Here is a 24,978-nt window from a genome sequence, read left to right as displayed (position 1 = left end):
TTCAGCCGAGGCTGCTCCTCCTCCTTGCTCGGGCAGGCTTCGGCGTTCGTCGTCCCCGGAGTACTAGCTACTACCGATCGATGTTTCGGTGTTTGTCTTGTTTGGTCTTTATTGTTTACACCTGTTTCCCATTATGTTGGATTGTATTCCCCATATTACCCCCTGTCTCTCATTGGTTATTGTGTGTGATTGTTCTTTGTCATTCCGGCAGTTGCTTTGGTGTACGGGTTATTGTGTTTTCCTTCCTGTTTGGAGGTTTGTTGTTTTTGTACTTTTTTTACTGTGTTCAGTAAAAGTACGTTGCCAGCCGCTCTGTGTCCTGCGTTTGACTTCGCTGACCGCATACACGTCGCGTGACAATAGGCCTATGGGCTAGGCTACATGACGTGTGCGACTATGATTCGAACAAGTTGCCAAAAAAAAGGCATTGTTTCTTATGCTGGGCATCATTCACAAGTGATAATATATCATTCACAAGTGATAAGCTAATATTGTCACCCATCATACTATTCTTGATTTAATCTTGTCTTTACATATACTAAATAATATATGTGTGAAATTTGTTTTGATTTAGAATGGACCATTATCATGCACCTGTATCGAAACAGGGGCAGCGGAAAAAAATACATGTAATCTATGCACTTAAATAGCGAATGGAGGACGCTTTTCCCCATGGTTTATTTTCAAGCCAGCCAGGTAGGCTATACTCCTGTTGTAAATATACGCAATGTGCTTAATATTAGGAAAGTTGAGAAATAAATATAGTAGACCTAGCCTATAGAAAGCTGATGGGATCCTCCTCTTTTTATTTGCGGCCATCACTCTGTTTTCTCCTGCAATTGCATAGCCTATAGAAATGTTGCGCAACATGAGCTCATGGGCTCTCATTAAGTGTTTGATTAGATTTAGAATACATTTGCATTGATTTCAGAGTGATTAGAGGGACAATAGACTGCTGAGTCCAAGGCAGTTAGCAAGTTTGGTAGGCTACTAATGACCAGCAGCAGCATCAGAGCTTGGAGAAGCCTAATTACCGTGACTAAAAGGTAATGTGGAATTTGACTGCCTTCATGACTCGTGACCACTGGTGTGGCGGTAATACGTTCACAGCAACAGTCAGAAGCCATCTCAAGGAAGCTCATCTGCGTTCTTGTTGTCCTCACCAGTGTCTTGACCTGACTGTAGTACGGTGTCGTAACCGACTTCAGTGGGCAAATGCTCACCTTTGATGGCCGTTGGCATGCTGGAGAAGTGTGCTCTTCATGGATGAATCCCGGTTTCAACTGTACCAAGCAGATGGCAGACAGCGTGTATGGCATTGTGTGGGTGAGCGGTTTGCTGATGTCAACGTTGTGAACAGAGTGCCCCATGGTGGCGGTGGGGTTATGGTATGGGCAGGCATAAGCTACGGACAACGAACACAAATGCACAGAGATACCGTGACGAGATCCTGAGGCCTATTGTCATGCCATTCATCCGCCGCCATCACCTCATGTTTCAGCATGATAATGCACGGCCCCATGTCGCAAGGATCTGTACACAATTCCTGGAAGCTGAACTGGCCTGCATACTCACCAGACATGTCACCTATTGAGCATGTTTGGGATGCTCTGAATCGACGTGTACGACAGCATGTTCCAGTTCCTGCCAATATCCAGCAACTTTGCACAGCCATATTGAAGAGGAGTGGGACAACATTCCCCAGGCCACAATCAACAGCCTGATCAACTCTATGTGAAGGAGATGTGTCGCACTGCATGAGGCAAATGGTGGTCACACCAGATACTGACTGGTTTTCTGATCCACGCCCCTACCTTTTTTTTAATGGTATCTGTGATCAACGGATGCAGTTCTGTATTCCCAGTCATGTGAAATCCATAGATTATGGCCTAATGAATTTATTTAAATTGACTGATTTCCTTACATGAACTGTAACTCGGTAAAATCTTTGGAATTGTTGCATGTTGCGTTTATACTTTAGTTCAGTGTATATACAACTTCATATTTAGAAGCAGTATAAAGTGGACATTCTCCCATTCTCTTTATATTGGATCTTTGTCCAGCTACTGTGAGAGGTTTGGATGTGCATAAAACCTTCCAATGATGGTGCTTGTTAGTGTATTTAGACAGCCTATTTAAAACAAGTTGTTGTTTAGAATTTGATTAGAATTATTCGCTCTCTTTTTAGGCCTTATTAATAATGAATTTAATCTTGCTTATTGACAACATTTGGCATGTCCATGCTCAGCCATAATGCAATTTACAGCAGGCCTAACCCCGAATGCTATGTATATATTTCCACATTGAAGCTATGTAATTACTTGGAACAATGTGGACTGCAAACAGGTTCAAGTTAACATATTTAGCAAAGATGAGATAGGTCTACATTTTGTTATTTTGTTTCTGTACGCTGTTTAACAAACTATAACGGACTAAAATTGGAATTGGAGTTGATTCCAAGGCAATACATAAAAGACCGTAAATACACAACTTGAAGCAACCACATATTTAGCCATGAAGCACGTTCTGATTGGCCAGCAAGCAGCCAAGCCTCGACACACCCACAACTTGTTCATTCATCAAAACCAAGCCCTTTCGCACCAACTGCGCCGTTAATTGTGGTTGTGAAAATAGCCAAAATATTTTAGACACACCCCAGAGCATATAGCGCTACCGCCAGCGCTTAGATTGACCATTGAGTTAGGTTTGTTAAAATAGAGCCCAATATGTGAAGTGGTTAAAATGAAGGATGTCGATAATTTTTTATATATATCCTCTTTGAAAATGTGTCGAAAGCAATATCTTGAAATAAATGTCTCTGTCAGCAACTATCAATTACTGTCTCTCAAGTGGTGTAGATACGCAGGACTCAAACATTTCCCATTCAACTCTTCCACCAGGATAAGAGGAAGCGCTACAGTATGATGCGTTCAAATGACTCAGCCAGCTCCGTGTTCTACCACTCCCAAGAGGAGGACCCAGGGACGACTACAGGCTTCTCTGACGGTCAGGGAACCAACAGGGACATACACACCAGCCCTCTGTTTGACTCCTACCAAGACTCCATGTCAGAGAGCAGCCCTGGCCCCACAAAGCATAACGCCATGGGTAAGAATCCAGAGGTTTGAGATCATCTCTGCATTTCCACTGATTTAAATGTCATTATTGTTCAGCTTATCCAATGCACACAATAACGATCACCCAGTCATGTTTATTTGTGCACAAAAATGATTGTAATCTTTTCACAAACCCATAGGAATGGACACTAAAACATCACCTAGAAGACGTGCGTATAGCACCAACCGGATAGTGGACTACAACCCCAACATGAAGAAGACCTACACTCCCAGTGACCCCAGCTCTGTAGAGGGGCAGAACCCGCTGAGGAGAGCTAAGGTCCAGGAGCTGAATGGACAGACCAGCCCTGACTATGGAGCACAGTGGAAGAATGACTACCAGGTGAGTGCAGAGTCTTGTGGCACTGGCAACAGATCTGTCTCTCGACTCTCTCGACTGGGGTTCGATCCCTGTGTCCACTGTTCCTACTGTGTCTCTGTCTTCTTCATCTATCTACCACTCTACTTCTAACATTTACATTTACATCAATTAGCAGACGCTCTTATCCAGAGCGACTTACAAATTGGTGCATTCAACTTATGATAGCAAGTCGGACAACCACTTAAAAAAAAAAAAAATTATGTATGGGGGGTGGTGGGGGGAGTGGGGGGGGTAGAAGGATTACTTTATACTATTCCAGGTATTCCTTAAAGAGGTAGGGTTTCAAGTGTCTCCGGAAGGTGGTCAGTGACTCCGCTGTCCTGGCGTCGTGGGGAGCTTGTTCCACCATTGGGGTGCCAGAGCAGCAAATAGCTTTGACTGGACTGAGCGGGAACTGTGCTTCTGGAGAGGTAGGGGAGCTAGCAGGCCAGAGGTGGATGAACACCTGAAGAACAATGACAATGAGGTGAATTCTTCTAGAAAATAGAAACATGTATAGAATACATTAAAAACATGTCTTAATATGATCCACATGGTTCATCATTTCAATCTTCAAATGGAATCCTTTAAGGACAGTTGAATTTATTATTAGTTCTTAACCACACAAAAGCCATTTGAGAACACCACAGAATATGTAAGACATTGGAGCAAATATTAATATGCTTTCATGGGGAAAGTAAGAACCATTCTGAAAAAGGTTGGTTTTTACAGGTTGATAGCTCAGCATAAGGCGTTTTGGGTGTGCATATACACTGATATTAAAACCTAAACTCTCTTTCGTCTATGCCAGCAGCAGGACAATGATATTGTCCTTCCAATAAAACAACCCAGGCAGTCAGTGTTGATATTGCAGTGGCGGTGGAGAAGTACTAACAGGGTGGGAGAAAGCTGTCTGACCCTGGGATGAGTTGGAGTGTAATCAAGAATACAAAATAAGAAGGTGCTCTCATCACTAATGAGGGCCACAATCATTTCACGATTGACAAATTTACAGTCTGAAAGTTGCCCGAAGAGTATTGGCATAATCAAGACGAGGCTCACCTGTCTCTCACCTGTCTCTCACCTGTCTCTCACCTGTCTCTCCATGGTGCCTGTCCTTGTACAAATGATTTACTTGGAATTTGACATTGATCTGCAGACTGTGATAGTTACCAGTACAAGATTTGGTTCTGGGTGCTGAGATTATTGATCTGCTTATTAAGTCAAAACAGGTTTTATGGTCATCAACAGAAAGCATATAAAGAAATATAACAAAACATTTGATACAAATTGACATCAACTCATTTAAATTGTGGTGCAAGCGTTATCATAACAGATAATCAGAATGTATCTGCCGTTTTCCTTGATTTAGTAAAATCAGTGGAAAGAGCAAATATCCTTTCAACTTGAATGGGCAGTGGGCAAAAGCACTACTCTGATGACTGAGTCTATCATTACTCTGCATGCATACTGCAATCACTGTAATGCTCCTTATTATAACTTGAGTGAGCCACTTGGCTGAATGGGTACAGTCGCAATTAGCCAATGGTCGGGTTCACAGTTGTGGGGAGTAAGTCAATGGATATATGGCAATTATTGTGGACATAAATGAACAATGCAATAAGGTTTAGTAAGAATGTTTTTGGTCATAGTGTTTCGCTAAACATGGACCTTTATGTCTAACCCCTGACAGCCACAGCTGGTGAGCCTGTGTGCCACATCTGCCACGGACTCCAGAGGGCGCCCTACCAACGGTGCTTCTCACAGGCCCTCCCCCCAGCAGGAGGGGGCTCCCCAGGAGGCGGAGCCAGAGCAGGCCCAGTCCCCCGGCACCAAGCTGCAGACCAGAGCCACCAGGAGCTGGGCTGATCCAGAGCACGCCCTAGGAGGAGCCAGGAGCACCGGTGGGGAGGACGGCTCGTCCTCCACTGGTCCATCTGTAAGCAGCTTCGGAGACGCAGGTGGGTTCACAACCACAGCCCTCCCACTCACCCTAAAGATCATGGTAGACACATACAGTCCCTCAAATCTGAATATTCTCTTCAAGTAAAGTAGTTTTAATGATGGGTAGTTTTAATGATGGGTATTAATGATGTGTAATTATCTGATAAGCACAGTCAATTCAAATCAGCCTGACACTTGCATTTATGACTAGTAGTGACCTAATATATTCAAAAACTGATATCCAGACAAACAGCCTAACTACTCCTTATTGTTGTGTTACCAGACTGCTACCCCAATCAGCTGTGTGAGATAGAAACCCCCCAGGAGCCTCCAGCCACCCCAGACCTGACCTCAGCTCCTCAGGACAGGGAGGTAGTGAAGGGGTACTGTAAGGCTGTGGTGTCGGGCCTGCTCTGTGGGAAGCCAGTCAAGTGGGAGGTGACCTTTGACATAGACCCCTACCTGAAGGGCAGAGAGCGGGAGGAGAAGGTTCACGAGGAACTCTGGAATGAAACATTCCATCACCTGGCTGGACGTTCCATCATTCAGGACTTTGAGCACATGGTAGATCAGGAGTGTGAGATTGAGCATGGTACGTAAGAGATGGGTAATATCTCAATGCTCAAATGATATATTTTGGCGTGATTGGTGTCTTATCGTTTTGTTTTGGTAATAGTTTGCTGTATCAAATAGTGACAACCTTGTGCTAATGAAGAGGATTTCAGGCGAGAAATCAGATAGATAAATCGGATTTCTCCAAATATTTTTTATAATGGAATTTATGTAAATCATGAGATGATGAAGTGACAACAACATGTGATTTCTCAGGTTCTGGCAGAAGGTACCGGTTATATGCCATTCACACCAGCAAGGCCTGTAACATTCTCAGTAAATACACTGCCTTTGTGCCCGTTGATCTGGACACTAATGAATATTTACAGACCTCTATCGACTACATCAACCCAGGTGAGACTGTCACGCCCTGACTCTGGGGACTCTTATTTGTTGAGTCAGGGTGTGTATTTTCTATGTGGTGATTGTCTATGTTGTATATTCTAGTATTTGTATTTCTATGTTGGCCGGTGTGGTTCCCAATCAGAGGCAGCTGTCGCTCGTTGTCTCTGATTGGGGACCATACTTAGGCAGCCTATTGGCACTAGTGGGTTGTGGGATCTTGTTCCGTGTTAGGTATGTTGTTTGTGTACCTTGGACTTCACGTTTCGTTTCTTGTTTTGTCGTTGTGTTTAATAGTCAAATAAACATGTATGCATATCACTCTGCGCCTTGGTCTGACCCGTTCATGAACGAACGTGACAGAAGATCCCACCAAACGAGGACCAAGCAGCGTGCCCAGGAAGAGCGAATAGCCATGTCCCAAGTGGGCAAATTGTGGTCATGGGAAGAGATATTTGCGGGGAAAGGGCCATGGGCGAAGGTAGATGTCCAGGCAGGAGAGGAGCAACGGCAACACAGAGGACGCCGGTCGAGGAGGAAGCCCAAGAGACAGCCCCAAGAACATTTTTTGGGGGGCTAAAAGGGTGGTTGGCGGAGCCTAGTGTTAGAGCAGAGCCAACTCCCCGTACTCACGCGAGGAGGCGTTGTGACTGGGCAGTCTCCGTGTTATGCGGAGCTACGTACTGTGTCGCCAGTGTGCCGGCACAGTCCTGTACGTCCTGTACGTCCTGTGCTAGCACCACGCACGTGCCGCGCGAAGATGGGCATCCAGCCAGGACGGGGTGTGCCGGCTCAACGCTCCTGGTCTCCAGTACACCTCCTCGGTCCCGCATATCCTGCGCCGGTTCTACGAGCTGTATCGCCAGTACGCGTGCACAGCCCAGTGCGTCCTGTGCCAGCGCCCCGCACGTGTAGTGCGAAAGTGGGTAGCCAGCCAGGACGGGTTGTGCCAGCTCTCCGCTCCAGACCTCCAGTCCGCCTTCGCAGTCCGGCCCGGCCTGTTCCTGTTCTCGCACCAAGCCAGTGGTGCGCGTCGCCAGCCCGGTCCGGCCTGTTCCTGTCCCTCGCACCAAGCCAGTGGTGCGCGTCGCCAGCCCGGCCTGTTCCTGCTTCTCGCACCAAGCCAGTGGTGCGTGTCGCCAGTCCGGCCCGGCCTGTTCCTGCTCCTCTCACCAAGCCAGTGGTGCATGTTCCTAGTCCAGTTCGGCCCGTGCCTGCTCCTCGCACCAGACCAGTGGTGAGTGTGTCCAGTCCGGCACGGCCCGTGCCCGTTCCACCGGTGCCTGGTCCGGCACCAGTCAGCAGCTCCAGTCCGGAGTCAGAGCAGTCCGCTCCACCAGTGCCTGATCCAGCTCCGGTAAGCTGCTCCAGTCCGGAGTCAGAGCAATCTGCTCCACCGGTGCCTGATCCAGCTCCGGTCAGCGGCTCCACTCCGGAGCCAGAGCAGTCAGCTCCACCGGTGCCTGATCCAGCTCCGGTCAGCGGCTCCACTCCGGAGCCAGAGAAGTCCGCTCCACCGGGGTCCAGTCCAGATCCGGTCAGCGGCTCCACTCTGGAGCCAGAGCAGTCCGCTCCACCAGGGTCCAGTCCAGATCCGGTCAGCGGCTCCAGTCCGGAGCCTGAGTAGTCCGCTCCACCGGTGCCCGGTCCAGCTCCGGTCAGCGGCTCCAGTCCAGACCCAGACGTCAGCCCCTCTCCTGGTTCGGGGTCTCCCACACCAGGGTCCAGACAGGGCTTGGAGTATAGTGGGAGGAAGGAGAGGGGAAGCAGCGCGCCGAGGTCCAGACCAGACCAGGGGCGCAACAGGGAGGCGGAGAATAGGTGGTGGTCACGCCCGGAGCCGGATCCGCCTCCGAGGCGGAATGCCCACCCGGCCCCTACCCTGTTAAGTAAAGGTTGTGCGGTCGGAGTCCGCACCTTTGGGGGGTACTGTCACGCCCTGACTCTGGGGACTCTTATTTGTTGAGTCAGGGTGTGTATTTTCTATGTGGTAATTGTCTATGTTGTATATTCTAGTATTTGTATTTCTATGTTGGCCGGTGTGGTTCCCAATCAGAGGCAGCTGTCGCTCGTTGTCTCTGATTGGGGACCATACTTAGGCAGCCTATTGGCACTAGTGGGTTGTGGGATCTTGTTCCGTGTTAGGTATGTTGTTTGTGTACCTTGGACTTCACGTTTCGTTTCGTCGTCGTTGTGTTTAATAGTCAAATAAACATGTATGCATATCACGCTGCGCCTTGGTCTGACCCATTCATGAACGAACGTGACAGAGACACTCCTGTTCATGGTATGCATACATTCACATTGTATGGCAGGGAGTTTTTTAAAAATATTTTGTATCCATTGTCATGACACTTCTGACCTTTATTAACGATAACGTAACTTTGTCCTTTAATACTACAAAAGGGTAGCGTTCTATGACCTTCTTTACATTGTTGGTCAGGAAATACATTATATCTGTGTTGAAAGCTGCTGTTGGGTGTTTCAGGTGAGGGTCTGAAGAGGGGCTCTCACACCAGTTCTCGCTCTGGGAACAGGAAGAACCGGGGTTACTCCATCGGACTGGGACGCTCCCAGTCTGGCTGCATGTCAGAGGAGGCTGAGGACGGACACCTGCCCACCAGTAAGACCTTCACCATACTACATACTCATAAAGATTTGTATGTGAGAGGAAGAATGTTTGAAAATGTGTGACAAGTGATAGTTTGAAGAGGTCATACGCCTGCCAAACAGAGAGATCTGACAGGTTTTAATATCCATATGCTTTGAATGTTTTACACATATAGTAAACTGTTCATGTTGTCCACAGTGATACTTTTCAAATGGCATTGACCTATCTTTTTGGTGGGTTATAGGTGTGGAAGATTGTGCCTCTCCATGCAGCACCCCCTCATCCTCTGGCTGGGAAAGATGCAGCTTTACAGATGGTGAGTTTTTATCTGTCCTGTTTTGCTTTCGAGGAAAACTACTTCCAAATCGAGCAAATTATATGAATGTCTTCCTTCAACTGAGAATAGCCCATTTGTTTTCTTATGGTCTACATTGATAACGTCTAATCAACACACACACACACATACACAGCTGCTAGATTGTGTGTGTCCTCTGCTGTGGCTGCCAGGCCTCTATGGGTGTCTTTTATCTGTGATGTCTGTGGCGGTGTCGTGTGGAGTGGAGTCTTGAGCTCAGGGGAGAGAGAAAATAGCTAAATGGAAAACTAGCGTGCCCCGTTCTCTCTCTCTCTCTCTCTCTCTCTCTCTCTCTCTCTCTCTCTCAGACTCTCAGAGAAACCTGTCGGTGACCTCAGACCAGAAGTCGGTGGAGAGCCTCTTCTCAGCCAAGTGGGTGATGGAGAGGACCAGGCTGGAGACTGTCAGGGACAATAACATACTAACTGTACCGCTAGTGCTGTCTCATGGCCAACTGATAATAGAAAATGGGGACAGCGGAGGGGTTTTCAATTCACTGAGTTACATTGTTTTGTGTAATCGGCATACATAATACACTTTTGCAGTTATAATGATTGTTTGTATGATGAGATATTACTTAGTGACCTACTAGATCTAATTTTAACTTCCTGTTACTATACAGTGTGCTCCAAAATTATTAGGACAGTGACACATTTTTTGTGGTTTTGGCTCTGTACGGTCGTGGTCAAAAGTTTTGAGAATGACACAAATACTAATTTTCACAAAGTCTGATGCCTCAGTTTTGATGATGGCAATTTGCATATACTCCAGAATGTCATGAAGCGTGATCAGATGAATTGCAATTAATTGTCCCTATTTGCCATGAAAATGAACTTAATCCCCAAAAAACTTTTCCACTGCATTTCAGCCCTGCCACAAAAGGACCAGCTACCATCATGTCAGTGATTCTCTCATTAACACAGATGAGAGTGTTGATGAGGACAAGGCTGGAGATCACTCTGTCATGCTGATTGAGTTAGAATAACAGACTGGAAGCTTTAAAAGGAGGGTGGTGCTTCAAATCATTGTTCTTCCTCTGTTAACCATGGTTACCTGCAAGGAAACACGTGCTGTCATCATTGCTTTGCACAAAAAGGGCTTCACAGGCAAGGATATTGCTGCTAGTAAGATTGCACCTAAATCAACCATTTATCGGATCATCAAGAACTTCAAGGAGAGAGGTTCAATTGTTGTGAAGAAGGCATCAGGGCGCCCAAGAAAGTCCAGCAAGCGCCAGGACAGTCTCCTAAAGTTGATTCAGCTGCGGGATCGGGGCACCACCAGTGCAGAGCTTGCTCAGGAATGGCAGCAGGCAGGTGTGAGTGCATCTGCACGCACAGTGAGGCAAAGACTTTTGGAGGATGGCCTGTTGTCAAGAAGGGCAGCAAAGAAGCCACTTCTCTCCAGGAAGAACATCAGGGACAGACTGATATTCTGCAAAAGGTACAGGGATTGGACTGCTGAGGACTGGGTTAAAGTCATTTTCTCTGATGAATCCCCTTTCCGATTGTTTGGGGCATCCGGAAAACACCTTGTCCGGGGGAAGACAAGGTGAGCGCTACCATCAGTCCTGTGTCATGCCAACAGTAAAGCATCCTGAGACCATTCATGTGTGGGGTTGCTTCTCAGCCAAGGGAGTGGGCTCACTCACAATTTTGCCTAAGAACACAGCCATGAATAAAGAATGGTACCAACACATCCTCAGAGAGCAACTTCTCCCAACCATCCAAGAACAGTTTGGTGACGACCAATGCCTTTTCCAACATGATGGAGCACCTTGCCATAAGGCAAAAGTGATAACTAAGTGGCTCGGGGAACAAAACATCGAAACTTTTGACCACGACTGTACTCCAGCACTTTGCATTTGAAATGATACAATGACTATGAGGTTAAAGTGCAGACTGTCATTTTTGACTACTTTAATACACATATAAGTGAATTTGTCCCAATACTTTTGGTCCCCTAAAATGGGGGGATTATGCACCTGATATGAATGAAAATACCCTCAAATTAAAGCTCAGTCTGCACTGTCAGCTTACATTCTGGAGAGGGTACATGATAGGTTTAGTGACCACAAGTGTATTGTTATTTATTATAACAGAGGGTTTTGTGATGCAATCTCCACAGCATAAAGTCATCCATAAGATGTCTCTTATGTTAGAACAGCTATAAAATATCTAAATCTCTATAAGTGACTGTTGAGCTACACATCAATTTTAGATACTTTTAGATCAAGCACGAAAAATGTGAATGTACAGTGCCTTCGGAAAGTATTCAGACCGCTTGACTTTTTCCACATTACTTACGTTACTGCCTTATTCTAAAATGGATTAAATAAATAAAAAATCATTAGCAATCTACACACAATACCTCATAATGACAAAGTGAAAACAGTTTTTTAGAAAATGTTGCACATTTATAAAAAATTTAAAACAGAAATACCTTATTTACATAAGTATTCAGACCCTTTGCTATGAGACTCGAAACTGAGCTCAGGTGCATCCTGTTTCCATTGATCATCCTTGAGATGTTTCTACAACTTGATTGGAGTCCACCTGTGGTAAATTCAATTGATTGGACATGATTTGGAAAGGCACACACCTGTCTATATAAGGTCCCACAGTTGACAGTGCATGTCAGAGCAAAAAACCAAGCCATGAGGTCGAAGGAATTGTCCGTAGAGCTCCGAGACAGGATTGTGTCAAGGCACAGATCTGGGGAAGGGTACCAGATACTTATGTAAATGTGATATTTCCGTTTTTTAATTTTTATAAATTAGCAAAATAATCTAAAAACCTGTTTTGGCTTTGTCATTATGGGGTATTGTGTGTAGATACATTTTAGAATAAGGCTGTAACGTAACAAAATGTGTAAAAGATCAAGGGGTCTGAATACTTTCCAAAGGCACTGTAGGTATCATTGACTTGCATTGGATTTTGCATTGGATTTGTGCCACAGTGATTGCGGATGATGTCACCAAGGGGAAGCATGTACAGGGGAAACGTCTGCCACATAGATATGACCTGAACCAGTCGAAGGCAACGCCGGAGATTCACATCCACCTCTCCTGCTGGTCAACAAGGATGTTACAGTATAATCAATAGTATAAAATGCAGCACTGAGATCCAAAATAACTAGAATATATTTCACACCGGCATCGGCAGCCAACAGAAGGTCATTACTGACTTTCAATAAATCCGTTTCTGTGCTGTGAAGTGAGTGGAAGCCCGACTGGTATTTTTCAAATAAGTTGTTCATAATCAAACAAGCCACCATTTGCTTGAAAACAACTTTTTCAAAAACCTTGGATAAAAAAAGAAGCTTAGAGTGAGGTCTATAATTACTCAGTGAGGAGGGAGAGCTTTAAAAACACAGCTCAACAGACTCCTTTATATAGCTCCTTTCTTCACCTCACTCCTATATCACCTTTATCTCTCAGGCACCCATTACCACTCAGGTGCTTTGGTCCACTAGGCACCATTCATGCATTGCTCAGTGTGAGGAAAAATTCTCATTGACCACTTATCCTGGAGCGTACTTTTTGTTGTTGTGAAATGACAAACGGAAGAGGGATTTGGTGTTTATTGAGTTCAGTTGTTATTTTATTTTTGATACAAGTATTTGATACACTGCCGATTTTGCAGGTTTTCCTACTTACAAAGCATGTAGAGGTCTGTAATTTTTATCATAGGTACACTTCAACTGTGAGAGACGGAAAAATCCAGAAAATCACATTGTATGATTTTTAAGTAATTAATTTGCATTTTATTGAATGACATAAGTATTTGATCACCTACCAACCAGTAAGAATTCCGGCTCTCACAGACCTGTTAGTTTTTCTTTAAGAAGCCCTCCTGTTCTCCACTCATTACCTGTATTAACTGCACCTGTTTGAACTTGTTACCTGTATAAAAGACACCTGTCCACACACTCAATCAAACAGACTCCAACCTCTCCACAATGGCCAAGACCAGAGAGCTGTGTAAGGACATCAGGGATAAAATTGTAGACCTGCACAAGGCTGGGATGGGCTACAGGACAATAGGCAAGCAGCTTGGTGAGACGGCAACAACTGTTGGCGCAATTATTAGAAAATGGAAGAAGTTCAAGATGACGGTCAATCACCCTCGGTCTGGGGCTCCATGCAAGATCTCACCTCGTGGGGCATCAATGATCATGAGGAAGGTGAGGGATCAGCCCAGAACTACACGGCAGGACCTGGTCAATGACCTGAAGAGAGCTGGGACCACAGTCTCAAAGAAAACCATTAGTAACACACTACGCGGTCATGGATTAAAATCCTGCAGCACACGCAAGGTCCCCCTGCTCAAGCCAGCGCATGTCCAGGCCCGTCTGAAGTTTGCCAATGACCATCTGGATGATCTAGAGGAGTAATGGGAGAAGGTCATGTGGTCTGATGAGACAAAAATATAGCTTTTTGGTCTAAACTCCACTCGCCGTATTTGGAGGAAGAAGAAGGATGAGTACAACCCCAAGAACACCATCCCAACCGTGAAGCATGGAGGTGGAAACATCATTCTTTGGGGATGCTTTTCTGCAAAGGGGACAGGACGACTGCACCGTATTGAGGGGAGGATGGATGGGGCCATGTATCGCGAGATCTTGGCCAACAACCTCCTTCCCTCAGTAAGAGCATTGAAGATGGGTCGTGGCTGGGTCTTCCAGCATGACAACGACCCGAAACACACAGCCAGCGCAACTAAGGAGTGGCTCCGTAAGAAGCATCTCAAGGTCCTGGAGTGGCCTAGCCAGTCTCCAGACCTGAACCCAATAGAAAATCTTTGGAGGGAGCTGAAAGTCCGTATTGCCCAGCGACAGCCCCAAAACCTGAAGGATCTGGAGAAGGTCTGTATGGAGCAGTGGGCCAAAATCCCTGCTGCAGTGTGTGCAAACCTGGTCAAGACCTACAGGAAATGTATGATCTCTGTAATTGCAAACAAAGGTTTCTGTACCAAATATTATGTTCTGCTTTTCTGATGTATCAAATACTTATGTCATGCAATAAAATGCAAATTAATTACTTAAAAATCATACAATGTGGTTTTCTGGATTTTTGTTTTAGATTCCATCTTTCACAGTTGAAGTGTACCTATGATAAAAATTACAGACCTCTACATGCTTTGTAAGTAGGAAAACCTGCAAAATCGGCAGTGTATCAAATACTTGTTCTCCCCACTGTATGTACTTGTACTCACAAATGTAATGAATGAAACTTCAAGTTGAACTCGAGGTGCTGCATCCCTCTCCTCTCCTCTACAGGCTGACTCTCAACCGGACGAGACTCCTGACCCGGGCCGCCAGGAGCTTCATGTTTCGCTCACACAGCAAAACCAGCGACTCCGTGGGGGAGAGTGAGAACGAGAACAAAGACTACATTCCTCTGGTGCGTTGCTGCACATGTGCACCATTAGTTCTAGATAAAAGACCGTTCACTGGATCTAAATACAATCAACTGCCAATACTTTCTACATGGTTTTTCAGAAGGGTTGCTGTAATTCACCAGTGACAAAAGGGCATGTTTTTGAAAATATAAATGTTAAATGATAAACGGGGCATACTTGAACTAGTCAGTAAAGATATAAAGGAGGTGAAGGAGCCTCGAGATGAGTGACGAAAAAGCTGTGACAATGGAGAAAGAAAGAAACAAGCTAAAAGGTACAGTCAATACTATTGAAACTGACGTTAAATAACTTTAAAATGTTCCTGAGAGAAGCCTTACTTGAAATACAGACTAGATCTATGAAAATCTGTTACTTACTGGTATCAAAGAAAATGAGGGTAAAGATCCTAAGCTGTAGTAAAATAATTCTTAAAGCGCTACAGATCCCAGGCGATACTGTCGACAAAATCAAACTCGAACGTGTACATCATTTCGTACAGAGAGGACAGAGATATGAGGCGCCCAATCATTGACAAATGTGCATTCTTTAAAAATAAAATAATGTTTAAAAGACTGGGCAAAAGACCCGCTAGCACGAAAATAGTCATGAATGATCAGTTCCCGAAGGAAATTGCAGAATGGCCAAAGTTCTGTATCCACTCTTTAAGGTGAATAGATTAAAAGGGAAACGTGTAGTTCTTGTTGTCGATAAACTGTATATTGATAACCAACTGTTCCGAGACACCATGACTACTCCATGGCTATTCTAAATATTTCAAAGTTCCCATAGAAGAGTAAAATAATGGAACACCCAATACTAACCATAGTAGGGATTTTTTTGGTGAGGAAAAACAATAAAATACAGCAATTGATAAAGAACACTATACCGTTCAAGATAGGGAATGTTGTAAAATAATTAGTATTCGACTTTCTATTTATAGTATACAGTGGGGGAAAAAAGTATTTAGTCAGCCACCAATTGTGCAAGTTCTCCCACTTAAAAAGATGAGAGAGGCCTGTAATTTTCATCATAGGTACACGTCAACTATGACAGACAATCCAGAAAATCCAGAAAATCACATTGTAGGATTTTTAAAGAATTTATTTGCAAATTATGGTGGAAAATAAGTATTTGGTCACCTACAAACAAGCAAGATTTCTGGCTCTCACAGACCTGTAACTTCTTCTTTAAGAGGCTCCTCTGTCCTCCACTCATTACCTGTATTAATGGCACCTGTTTGAACTTGTTATCAGTATAAAAGACACCTGTCCACAACCTCAAACAGTCACACTCCAAACTCCACTATGGCCAAGACCAAAGAGCTGTCAAAGGACACCAGAAACAAAATTGTAGACCTGCACCAGGCTGGGAAGACTGAATCTGCAATAGGTAAGCAGCTTGGTTTGAAGAAATCAACTGTGGGAGCAATTATTAGGAAATGGAAGACATACAAAACCACTGATAATCTCCCTCGATCTGGGGCTCCACGCAAGATCTCACCCCGTGGGGTCAAAATGATCACAAGAACGGTGAGCAAAAATCCCAGAACCACACGGGGGGACCTAGTGAATGACCTGCAGAGAGCTGGGACCAAAGTAACAAAGCCTACCATCAGTAACACACTACGCAGCCAGGGACTCAAATCCTGCAGTGCCAGACGTGTCCCCCTGCTTAAGCCAGTACATGTCCAGGCCCGTCTGAAGTTTGCTAGAGTGCATTTGGATGATCCAGAAGAGGATTGGGAGAATGTCATATGGTCAGATGAAACCAAAATATAACTTTTTGGTCAAAACTAAACTCGTCGTGTTTGGAGTTGCATCCAAAGAACACCATACCTACTGTGAAGCATGGGGGTGGAAACATCATGCTTTGGGGCTGTTTTTCTGCAAAGGGACCAGGACGACTGATCCGTGTAAAGGAAAGAATGAATGGGGCCATGTATCGTGAGATTTTGAGTGAAAACCTCCTTCCATCAGCAAGGGCATTGAAGATGAAACATGGCTGGGTCTTTCAGCATGACAATGATCCCAAACACACCGCCCGGGCAACGAAGGAGTGGCTTCGTAAGAAGCATTTCAAGGTCCTGGAGTGGCCTAGCCAGTCTCCAGATCTCAACCCCATAGAAAATCTTTGGAGGGAGTTGAAAGTCTGTGTTGCCCAGTGACAGCCCCAAAACATCAGTGCTCTAGAGGAGATCTGCATGGAGGAAAGGGCCAAAATACCAGCAACAGTGTGTGAAAACCTTGTGAAGACTTACAGAAAACGTTTGACCTGTGTCATTGCCAACAAAGGGTATATAACAAAGTATTGAGAAACTTTTGTTATTGACCAAATACTTATTTTCCACCATAATTTGCAAATAAATTCATTAAAAATCCTACAATGTGATTTTCTGGATTTTTTTCCCTCATTTTGTCTGTCATAGTTGACGTGTACCTATGATGAAAATTACAGGCCTCCCTCATCTTTTTAGGTGGGAGAACTTGCAAAATTGGTGGCTGAGTAAATACTTTTTTTCCCCACTGTATATAAATAGATAAAAGAGAGCATTAGAAGATAATAACACAAAAGTATGCAAAAGCCTGAAATTAAGTTGTAATCAACATGATAGGGATGAAACACAGCAAACAGAGGACATAGAAGGCACAGTATGTGGGTATGTGCGGGTGTATTGTGATGGAAGGTGGGGTGTGTGTTTTTGTGTTTGGAAAAGTGTGGAGGTAAGTGAGTGAAAAAGGAAAATGGTTGCAAATACCAGAGCCCATGTGTGTCTGCGAGCAGGAGTTGTGACAGAGAGAGTTTTCAATTTTGTACAGATATATGATATACATTTAAAATAAATTATAAATATAGTTTATTTATTTATTGTCCTGTCATGATGGAACGGTCCCCAACCCTATACCCGAGACACCCACCTGAGCGACCCATACACTAAGGAGAAGTCCTTATCTGTTTGATAGGCCTACTGCAAGTAGCCTATATGCAGCCAAGACAGAAAGATAAATGCGGTCAGAGACCCACTAAAGCAGCACTGCCCCCTCAAGATTCTGAGCCTGCCTGGCAGGGTTGGTCTTACAAAGCCAAAGCCCCCGAATGGGTGAGCATAATATACAAGGAATTTCTCAGAGTTGCTAATGGCGACCTTGTACCTAGCCGGTGGGAATTCCGGTGGGGTGTCCCCACCCAGGTAGTGGCAGTGCTGGCAACACTAGCTGCAGTAAACCATGGGGAGGGGGTCACAACTCGGACAATCAGAGAGGGGGCAAATTATTGTGGCCCTGGTGGCACAAAATAATAAAAGGTCTGACTGCACAGAGATGCTTGGGAAAATGGTCACAACGGGGGACCAGCATGTGTGTGTTTCAGGGGAAAGGGGTGTAACTGAGCTCCATCAGCTAGGACTTGACATTGGTTAATCAAATCTCCCCTTTTTTGCTCCATTTTGCACGCCTCTCAAACCACTACAACTGTATGTGCATTCACACATCAAGTCCTTTCTTGAGTTGGGCTCGGGGATGGCACAACTGTTGAACATCTGAGATTGTGATTGTTTGTGGGGGAAGGGTGGGGAGTGTGTGTGTGAATGTATCCCACATATGTTGCTATGGAGTAATGATGTTAAAGACAGTATAGGATGAATCACAATAATTATTTGCCAAAATAATAATTGCTTGCCAAAAATGTAATTTTTGTAATGGCAATCCTGGTTATAGGTAACAATCCTTAGCATGAACTGCATACATTATTATGCATATCATTAGTTAATTGTGGAAATAAATTAATATCAAATCAAATCACATTTTATTTGCCACATGCGCCGAATACAACAGGTGTAGACATTACAGTGAAATGCTTACTTACAAGCCCTTAACCAACAATGCATAAAACATATTTTTTTTAAAGTGTTAAGTAAAAAAATAAAAGCAAATAACTAAAGAGCAGCAGTAAAATAAAATAACAGTAGGGAGGCTACAGTGAGGGAAAAAAGTATTTGATCCCCTGCTGATTTTGTACGTTTGCCCACTGACAAAGACATGATCAGTCTATAATTTTTATGGTATGTTTATTTGAACAGTGAGAGACAGAATAGCAACAAAATAATCCAGAAAAACACATGTAAAAAATGTTATAAATTGATTTGCATTTTAATGAGGGAAATAAGTATTTGACCCCTCTGCAAAACATTACTTAGTACTTGGTGGCAAAACCCTTGTTGGCAATCACAGAGGTCAGATGTTTCTTGTAGTTGGCCACCAGGTTTCCACACATCTCAGGAGGGATTTTGTTCCACTCCTCTTTGAAGATCTTCTCCAAGTCATTAAGGTTTCGAGGCTGACGTTTGGCAACTCGAACCTTCAGCTCACTTCACAGATTTTCTATGGGATTAAGGTCTGCAGACTGGCTAGTCCACTCCAGGACCTTAATGTGCTTCTTATTGAGCCACTCATTTGTTGCCTTGGCCGTGTGTTTTGGGTCATTATCATGCTGGAATACCCATCCATGACCCATTTTCAATGCCCTGGCTGAGGGAAGGAGGTTCTCACCCAAGATTTGACGGTACATGGCCCTGTCCATCATCCCTTTGATGCGGTGAAGTTGTCCTGTCCCCTTAGCAGAAAAACACCCCCAAAGCATAATGTTTCCACCTCCATGTTTGACGGTGGGATGGTGTTCTTGGGGTCATAGGCAGAATTCCTCCTCCTCCAAACACGGCGAGTTGAGTTGATACCAAAGAGCTCGATTTTGGTCTCATCTGACCACAACACTTTCACCCAGTTCTCCTCTGAATCATTCAGATGTTTATTGGCAAACTTCAGACGGCCCTGTATATGTGCTTTCTTGAGTAGGGGGACCTTGCGGGCGCTGCAGGATTTCAGTCCTTCACGGCGTAGTGTGTTATCAATTGTTTTCTTGGTGACTATGGTCCCAGCTGCCTTGAGATCATTGCCAAGATCCTCCCGTGTAGTTCTGGGCTGATTCCTCACCGTTCTCAATGTCATTGCAACTCCACGAGGTGAGATCTTGCATGGAGCCCCAGGCCGAGGGAGATTGACAGTTATTTTGTGTTTCTTCCATTTGCGAATAATCGCACCAACTGTTGTCACCTTCTCACTAAGCTGCTTGGCGATGGTCTTGTAGCCCATTCCAGCCTTGTGTAGGTCTACAATCTTGTCCCTGACATCCTTGGAGAGCTCTTTGGTCTTGGCCATGGTGGAGAGTTTGGAATCTGATTGATTGATTGCTTCTGTGGACAGGTGTCTTTTATACAGGTAACAAACTGAGATTATGACCACTCCCTTTAAGAGTGTGCTCCTAATCTCAGCTCGTTACCTGTATAAAAGACACCTGGGAGCCAGAAATCTTTCTGATTGAGAGGGGGTCAAATACTTATTTCCCTCATTAAAATGCAAATCAATTTGTATATTTTTGACATGCGTTTTTCTGGATTTTTTTGTTGTTATTCTGTCTCTCACTGTTCAAATAAACCTACCGTTAAAATTATAGACTGATCATTTCTTTGTCAGTGGGCAAACGAACAAAATCAGCAGGGGATCAAATACACTGCTCAAAAAAATAAAGGGAACACTTAAACAACACAATGTAACTCCAAGTCAATCACACTTCTGTGAAATCAAACTGTCCACTTAGGAAGCAACACTGATCGACAATACATTTCACATGCTGTTGTGCAAATGGAATAGACAACAGGTGGAAATTATAGGCAATTAGCAAGACACCCCCAATAAAGGACTGGTTTTGCAGGTGGTGACCACAGACCACTTCTCAGTTCCTATGCTTCCTGGCTGATGTTTTGGTCACTTTTGAATGCTGGCAGTGCTTTCACTCTAGTGGTAGCATGAGACAGAGTCTACAACCCAAACAAGTGGCTCAGGTAGTGCAGCTCATCCAGGATGGCACATCAATGCGAGCTGTGGCAAGAAGGTTTGCTGTGTCTGTCAGCGTAGTGTCCAGAGCATGGAGGCGCAACCAGGAGACAGGCCAGTACATTTAAAAAAAAAAATTATTTCACCTTTATTTAACCAGGTAAGCCAGTTGAGAACAGGTTCTCATTTACAACTGCGACCTGGCCAAGATAAAGCAAAGTAGTGCAATAAAAAACAACACAGAGTTACATATGGGGTAAAAAACATAAAGTCAGAAATACAACAGAAAATATATATACAGTGTGTGCAAATGTAGCAAGTTATGGAGGTAAGGCAATAAATAGGCTATAGTGCAGAATAATTACAATAGTATTAACACTGGAATGCTAGATGTGCAAGAGATTATGTGCAAATAGAGATACTGGGGTGCAAAAGAGCAAAATAAATAACAATATAGGGATGAGGTAGTTGGGTGGGCTAATTTCAGATGGGCTGTGTACATCAGGAGACGTGGAGGAGGCCGTAGGAGGGCAACAACCCAGCAGCAGGACTGCTACCTCCGCCTTTGTGCAAGGAGGAGCAGGAGGAGCACTGCCAGAGCCCTGCAAAATTACCTCCAGCAGGCCACAAATGTGCATGTGTCTGGTCAAACGGTCAGAAACAGACTCCATGAGGGTGGTATGAGGGCCCGACGTCCACAGGTGGGGGTTGTGCTTTCAGCCCAACACCGTGCAGGACGTTTGGCATTTGCCAGAGAACACCAAGATTGGCAAATTCGCCACTGGCGCCCTCTGCTCTTCACAGATGAAAGCAGGTTCACACTGAGCACGTGACAGACGTGACAGAGTCTGGAGACGCCGTGGAGAACGTTCTGCTGCCTGCAACATCCTCCAGCATGACCGGTTTGGCGGTGGGTCAGTCATGGTGTGGGGTGGCATTTCTTTGGGGGGCCGCACAGCCCTCCATGTGCTCGCCAGAGGTAGCCTGACTGCCATTAGGTACCGAGATGAGATCCTCAGACCCCTTGTGAGACCATATGCTGGTGCGGTTGGCCCTGGGTTCCTCCTAATGCAAGACAATGCTAGACCTCATGTGGCTGGAGTGTGTCAGCAGTTCCTGCAAGAGGAAGGCATTGATGCTATGGACTGGCCCGCCCGTTCCCCAGACCTGAATCCAATTGAGCACATCTGGGACATCATGTCTCGCTCCATCCACCAACGCCACGTTGCACCACAGACTGTCCAGGAGTTGGCGGATGCTTTAGTCCAGGTCTGGGAGGAGATCCCTCAGGAGACCATCCGCCACCTCATCAGGAGCATGCCCAGGCGTTGTAGGGAGGTCATACAGGCACGTGGAGGCCACACACACTACTGAGCCTCATTTTGACTTGTTTTAAGGACATTACATCAAAGTTGGATCAGCCTGTAGTGTGGTTTTCCACTTTAATTTTGAGGGTGACTCCAAATCCAGAACTCCATGGGTTGATACATTTGATTTCCATTGATAATTTTTGTGTGATTTTGTTGTCAGCACATTCAACTATGTAAAGAAAAAAGTATTTAATAAGATTATTTCATTCATTCAGATCTAGGATGTGTTATTTTAGTGTTCCCTTTATTTTTTTGAGCAGTGTATATATATATATAATAAGGATTATCCATGCTTTGAAAATATATATAATAATTTGTCAAGCCTACAAGCAATACAATACTATATTATTATGATGGGAGATTATAATACAGTTTTAAATACCTCAATGGACAGTAAAGGAAATAACACTACAAACTATCACCCTCATGCACTTAAGGAAATTTTGGTCGCAGGTTCAGGAATGGCTGAAGAATTGCAACATTTACCTGGAGCTAACTCTGCAAATAGCACTGCTGGGTGATTTGAAAAGTCATAGTCAATCGATCAATAATATAATAATATTTTTAGCAAAAATGTTGATCTTTAATTGACAATCTGTAGAAACTATGAGAATAGAAAGGTTCAGAACTTTTGTGAAACATCATCACAGCACAGTTGAAAAATATAAAAACTGGATGTTCTTCAGAGATAGATGGGAGGGGTTGAGTGTAGCTGAAGGATGGGGAAAAAAAGATATGTTTCACTACTTTTATTAATCTCCCTCTCTCTGGTACAGGTGTCCTTACAGTTTGCATGTGGTGCGTTCTGCCTGGACAGCGCTCTGTGTGAGGCCATCAATGTGCCCATGGACAAGCTGAAGTGGACATCTCCCTTCACCAGCCACCGGGTCAGTCTGGGTCACCACGTCTCCCACTCAGCCAGCCGCCGCTCAGACAGCATCGCTGCAGACGACAGCCACAGGTCCACCTCTCCATCTTCGTTTCACAGCTCAGCTAAGGAGACAGAAACCAGCCTGGCAGCTCACCACCAGCACCAGCCTGGAGACCTGGTCGTCAGCTGCCACAGACAAGGGGGGCACAGCCCCTCTCACATGGCCAGGAGTCCACGGACTGAGGGTGGGCCTGGGTCTTCTCCTTCCTTCCTGGGCGGCCCCTCCACGCCTACCTCCTCCACCTACGCCAAGCACCCTCACACCCAGACTGACAGCGGACAGGGCTTGGAGTCGGAGAGCGTGGAAACCCCCCCAGAAGCGTCCCCTGGTGTTCCGGGGTCCAGGAAGAGGCTGGATACGGAGGGCATGGTGTGGGCCACGGCTGTAGCCCTGGCCTGGCTGGAGCACAGCTCGGCCAGCTACTTCATAGAGTGGGAGCTGATAGCAGCTAAGGCTAGCATGTGGCTCAGTGCCCAGACCATCCCTGAAGGAAAGGACTTAGCCTCGGTCAAGTCTGCTGCCAACCAGCTCTTTATCATCCTCAGACACTGGGACGAGAACCTGCAGCTCAACATGCTCTGCTACAACCCCAACAGTGTCTGAGGCTGATCGCATCGCATGGACCGTCCTCCATCCGGACATATCCAACCATACTATGCTAACTGACTAATGCTTTATTTATTACTATTTGTTATTTGCCATTTTGAGTATTGCCGAATTTGTTAGTGCAGTTATTGTGAGCATTGTGTAGTTGAATTGATTCTGTTATGATAACTTCTAAACATGTCAGAAGCTTCACAGAGGCACAAACTTGCTTGTTGTCTCCCTTTGGGTGGATACAGACCATGCATTCACCAGCTATGGGTCTGATTAAACGTGATCGTATCCACATGGTGAAGGAAATCAGAAGTGTTAGAGTAAACGTACATATTAGAAAAAATATATATGTTTATGAAAATATATGTATTGTTTTATTTATGTTTAATATTTCCATCATATTGATGTCCAATGATGAGAGAATCTGCCAAAACTATTCCAACAAGAGACTTATCCAATTATTTACATTGCATCTAATGTGTTTGATCGTCACAATCATTTCAAAATCAATATTGTGATATATGAAAATGTGCCTGTCCCAGATCTGTTTGTGCTGTCTTGCCAACTATGGCCAATTCCTCTTCTCATGTTTGATGTCTTCGTATTGGTTCAGAGACGGTCCTTTTACCGCTGTTTATTTGTATTCATCAGCCATAAGTGCCTAACAATGATTAAACACAAACAAAGATTGGTTATCTGAAAAACGTATTTAGATGTTTCTGTGCTGTTATTTCTCTACAGTTATTGTTTGATATCAATTGTGTTTACATATAAAAAATGCTAAGCGTGTTTTCTTTGTAGGTGTTCTGAATAATGTGATAGAAACTTTCAATTTGGATGACAGAAATGTGAGTTTTTCTTTCCTTTGTCCTTTCCTTTCATTTGTCTCTTTAGTAAAGCATACTTTGCTCTCATATTTCCTCATAACCTTTGTTGTTTTACTCAGGTAATATTATTTTCCTCAGGCTTTGAAATTGCATCCATCCTGCTGCATGGAAAACCGATGTTTGTGTTGTAAGATGTATCAACAGTGGGAGCAAAGCAATTCCCCCACAGTCAACCTATTCTGCTGCATTTGGCCCTGGTCAAAAGTAGTGCGCTATAGGGAGTCGGGTACCATTTGGAACGTACCTCTAGAAATATCGTAATTGAATTGTGATCTGTATGAACTTATAGTGATTGTGGCGGCTGGCTTTAGTTGTGTACATCTCGATTGTTGCTGTGTGTTTTGAAAATATGATTGTTGACTGTTTGAGGCTGTCTAAAGCTTCCATAGTGTCAGTTTGAGGCTGTCTAAAGCTTCCATAGTGTCAGTTTGAGGCTGTCTAAAGCTTCCATAGTGTCAGTTTGCTAAATGGCAGTGCTATGACTATGCAACTGCATGTAATAAAATATTTCCACTCATGAAGCCGTACAAGTTTGTATCAAGACAAAGATGAAACTATTGGTCC

General features: G+C 44.5%; 1 protein-coding gene across 1 annotated transcript in view; it reads left to right on the top strand.

The window, feature by feature from the left end:
• LOC121537990 (von Willebrand factor A domain-containing protein 5B1) overlaps positions 1-24,919 on the top strand; it is an 84,039-nt gene extending 59,120 nt beyond the window's left edge. Inside the window, exons 15-24 of the mRNA XM_041845692.2 lie at positions 2,901-3,108; positions 3,257-3,459; positions 5,171-5,438; positions 5,705-6,013; positions 6,250-6,387; positions 8,864-8,998; positions 9,231-9,302; positions 9,650-9,713; positions 14,622-14,745; positions 22,775-24,919. Of these exons, the coding sequence (XP_041701626.1) occupies positions 2,901-3,108; positions 3,257-3,459; positions 5,171-5,438; positions 5,705-6,013; positions 6,250-6,387; positions 8,864-8,998; positions 9,231-9,302; positions 9,650-9,713; positions 14,622-14,745; positions 22,775-23,533 (2,280 nt within the window). The 3' untranslated portion in view covers positions 23,534-24,919. The remainder of the gene's footprint in view (positions 1-2,900; positions 3,109-3,256; positions 3,460-5,170; positions 5,439-5,704; positions 6,014-6,249; positions 6,388-8,863; positions 8,999-9,230; positions 9,303-9,649; positions 9,714-14,621; positions 14,746-22,774) is intronic.
• The last annotated feature ends 59 nt before the right edge of the window (positions 24,920-24,978 follow it).

The sequence above is a fragment of the Coregonus clupeaformis genome, chromosome 24 (assembly GCF_020615455.1).
Source record: "Coregonus clupeaformis isolate EN_2021a chromosome 24, ASM2061545v1, whole genome shotgun sequence".
Classification (NCBI taxonomy): domain Eukaryota; kingdom Metazoa; phylum Chordata; class Actinopteri; order Salmoniformes; family Salmonidae; genus Coregonus; species Coregonus clupeaformis.
This window is presented reverse-complemented; position numbering and strand designations above follow the sequence as displayed.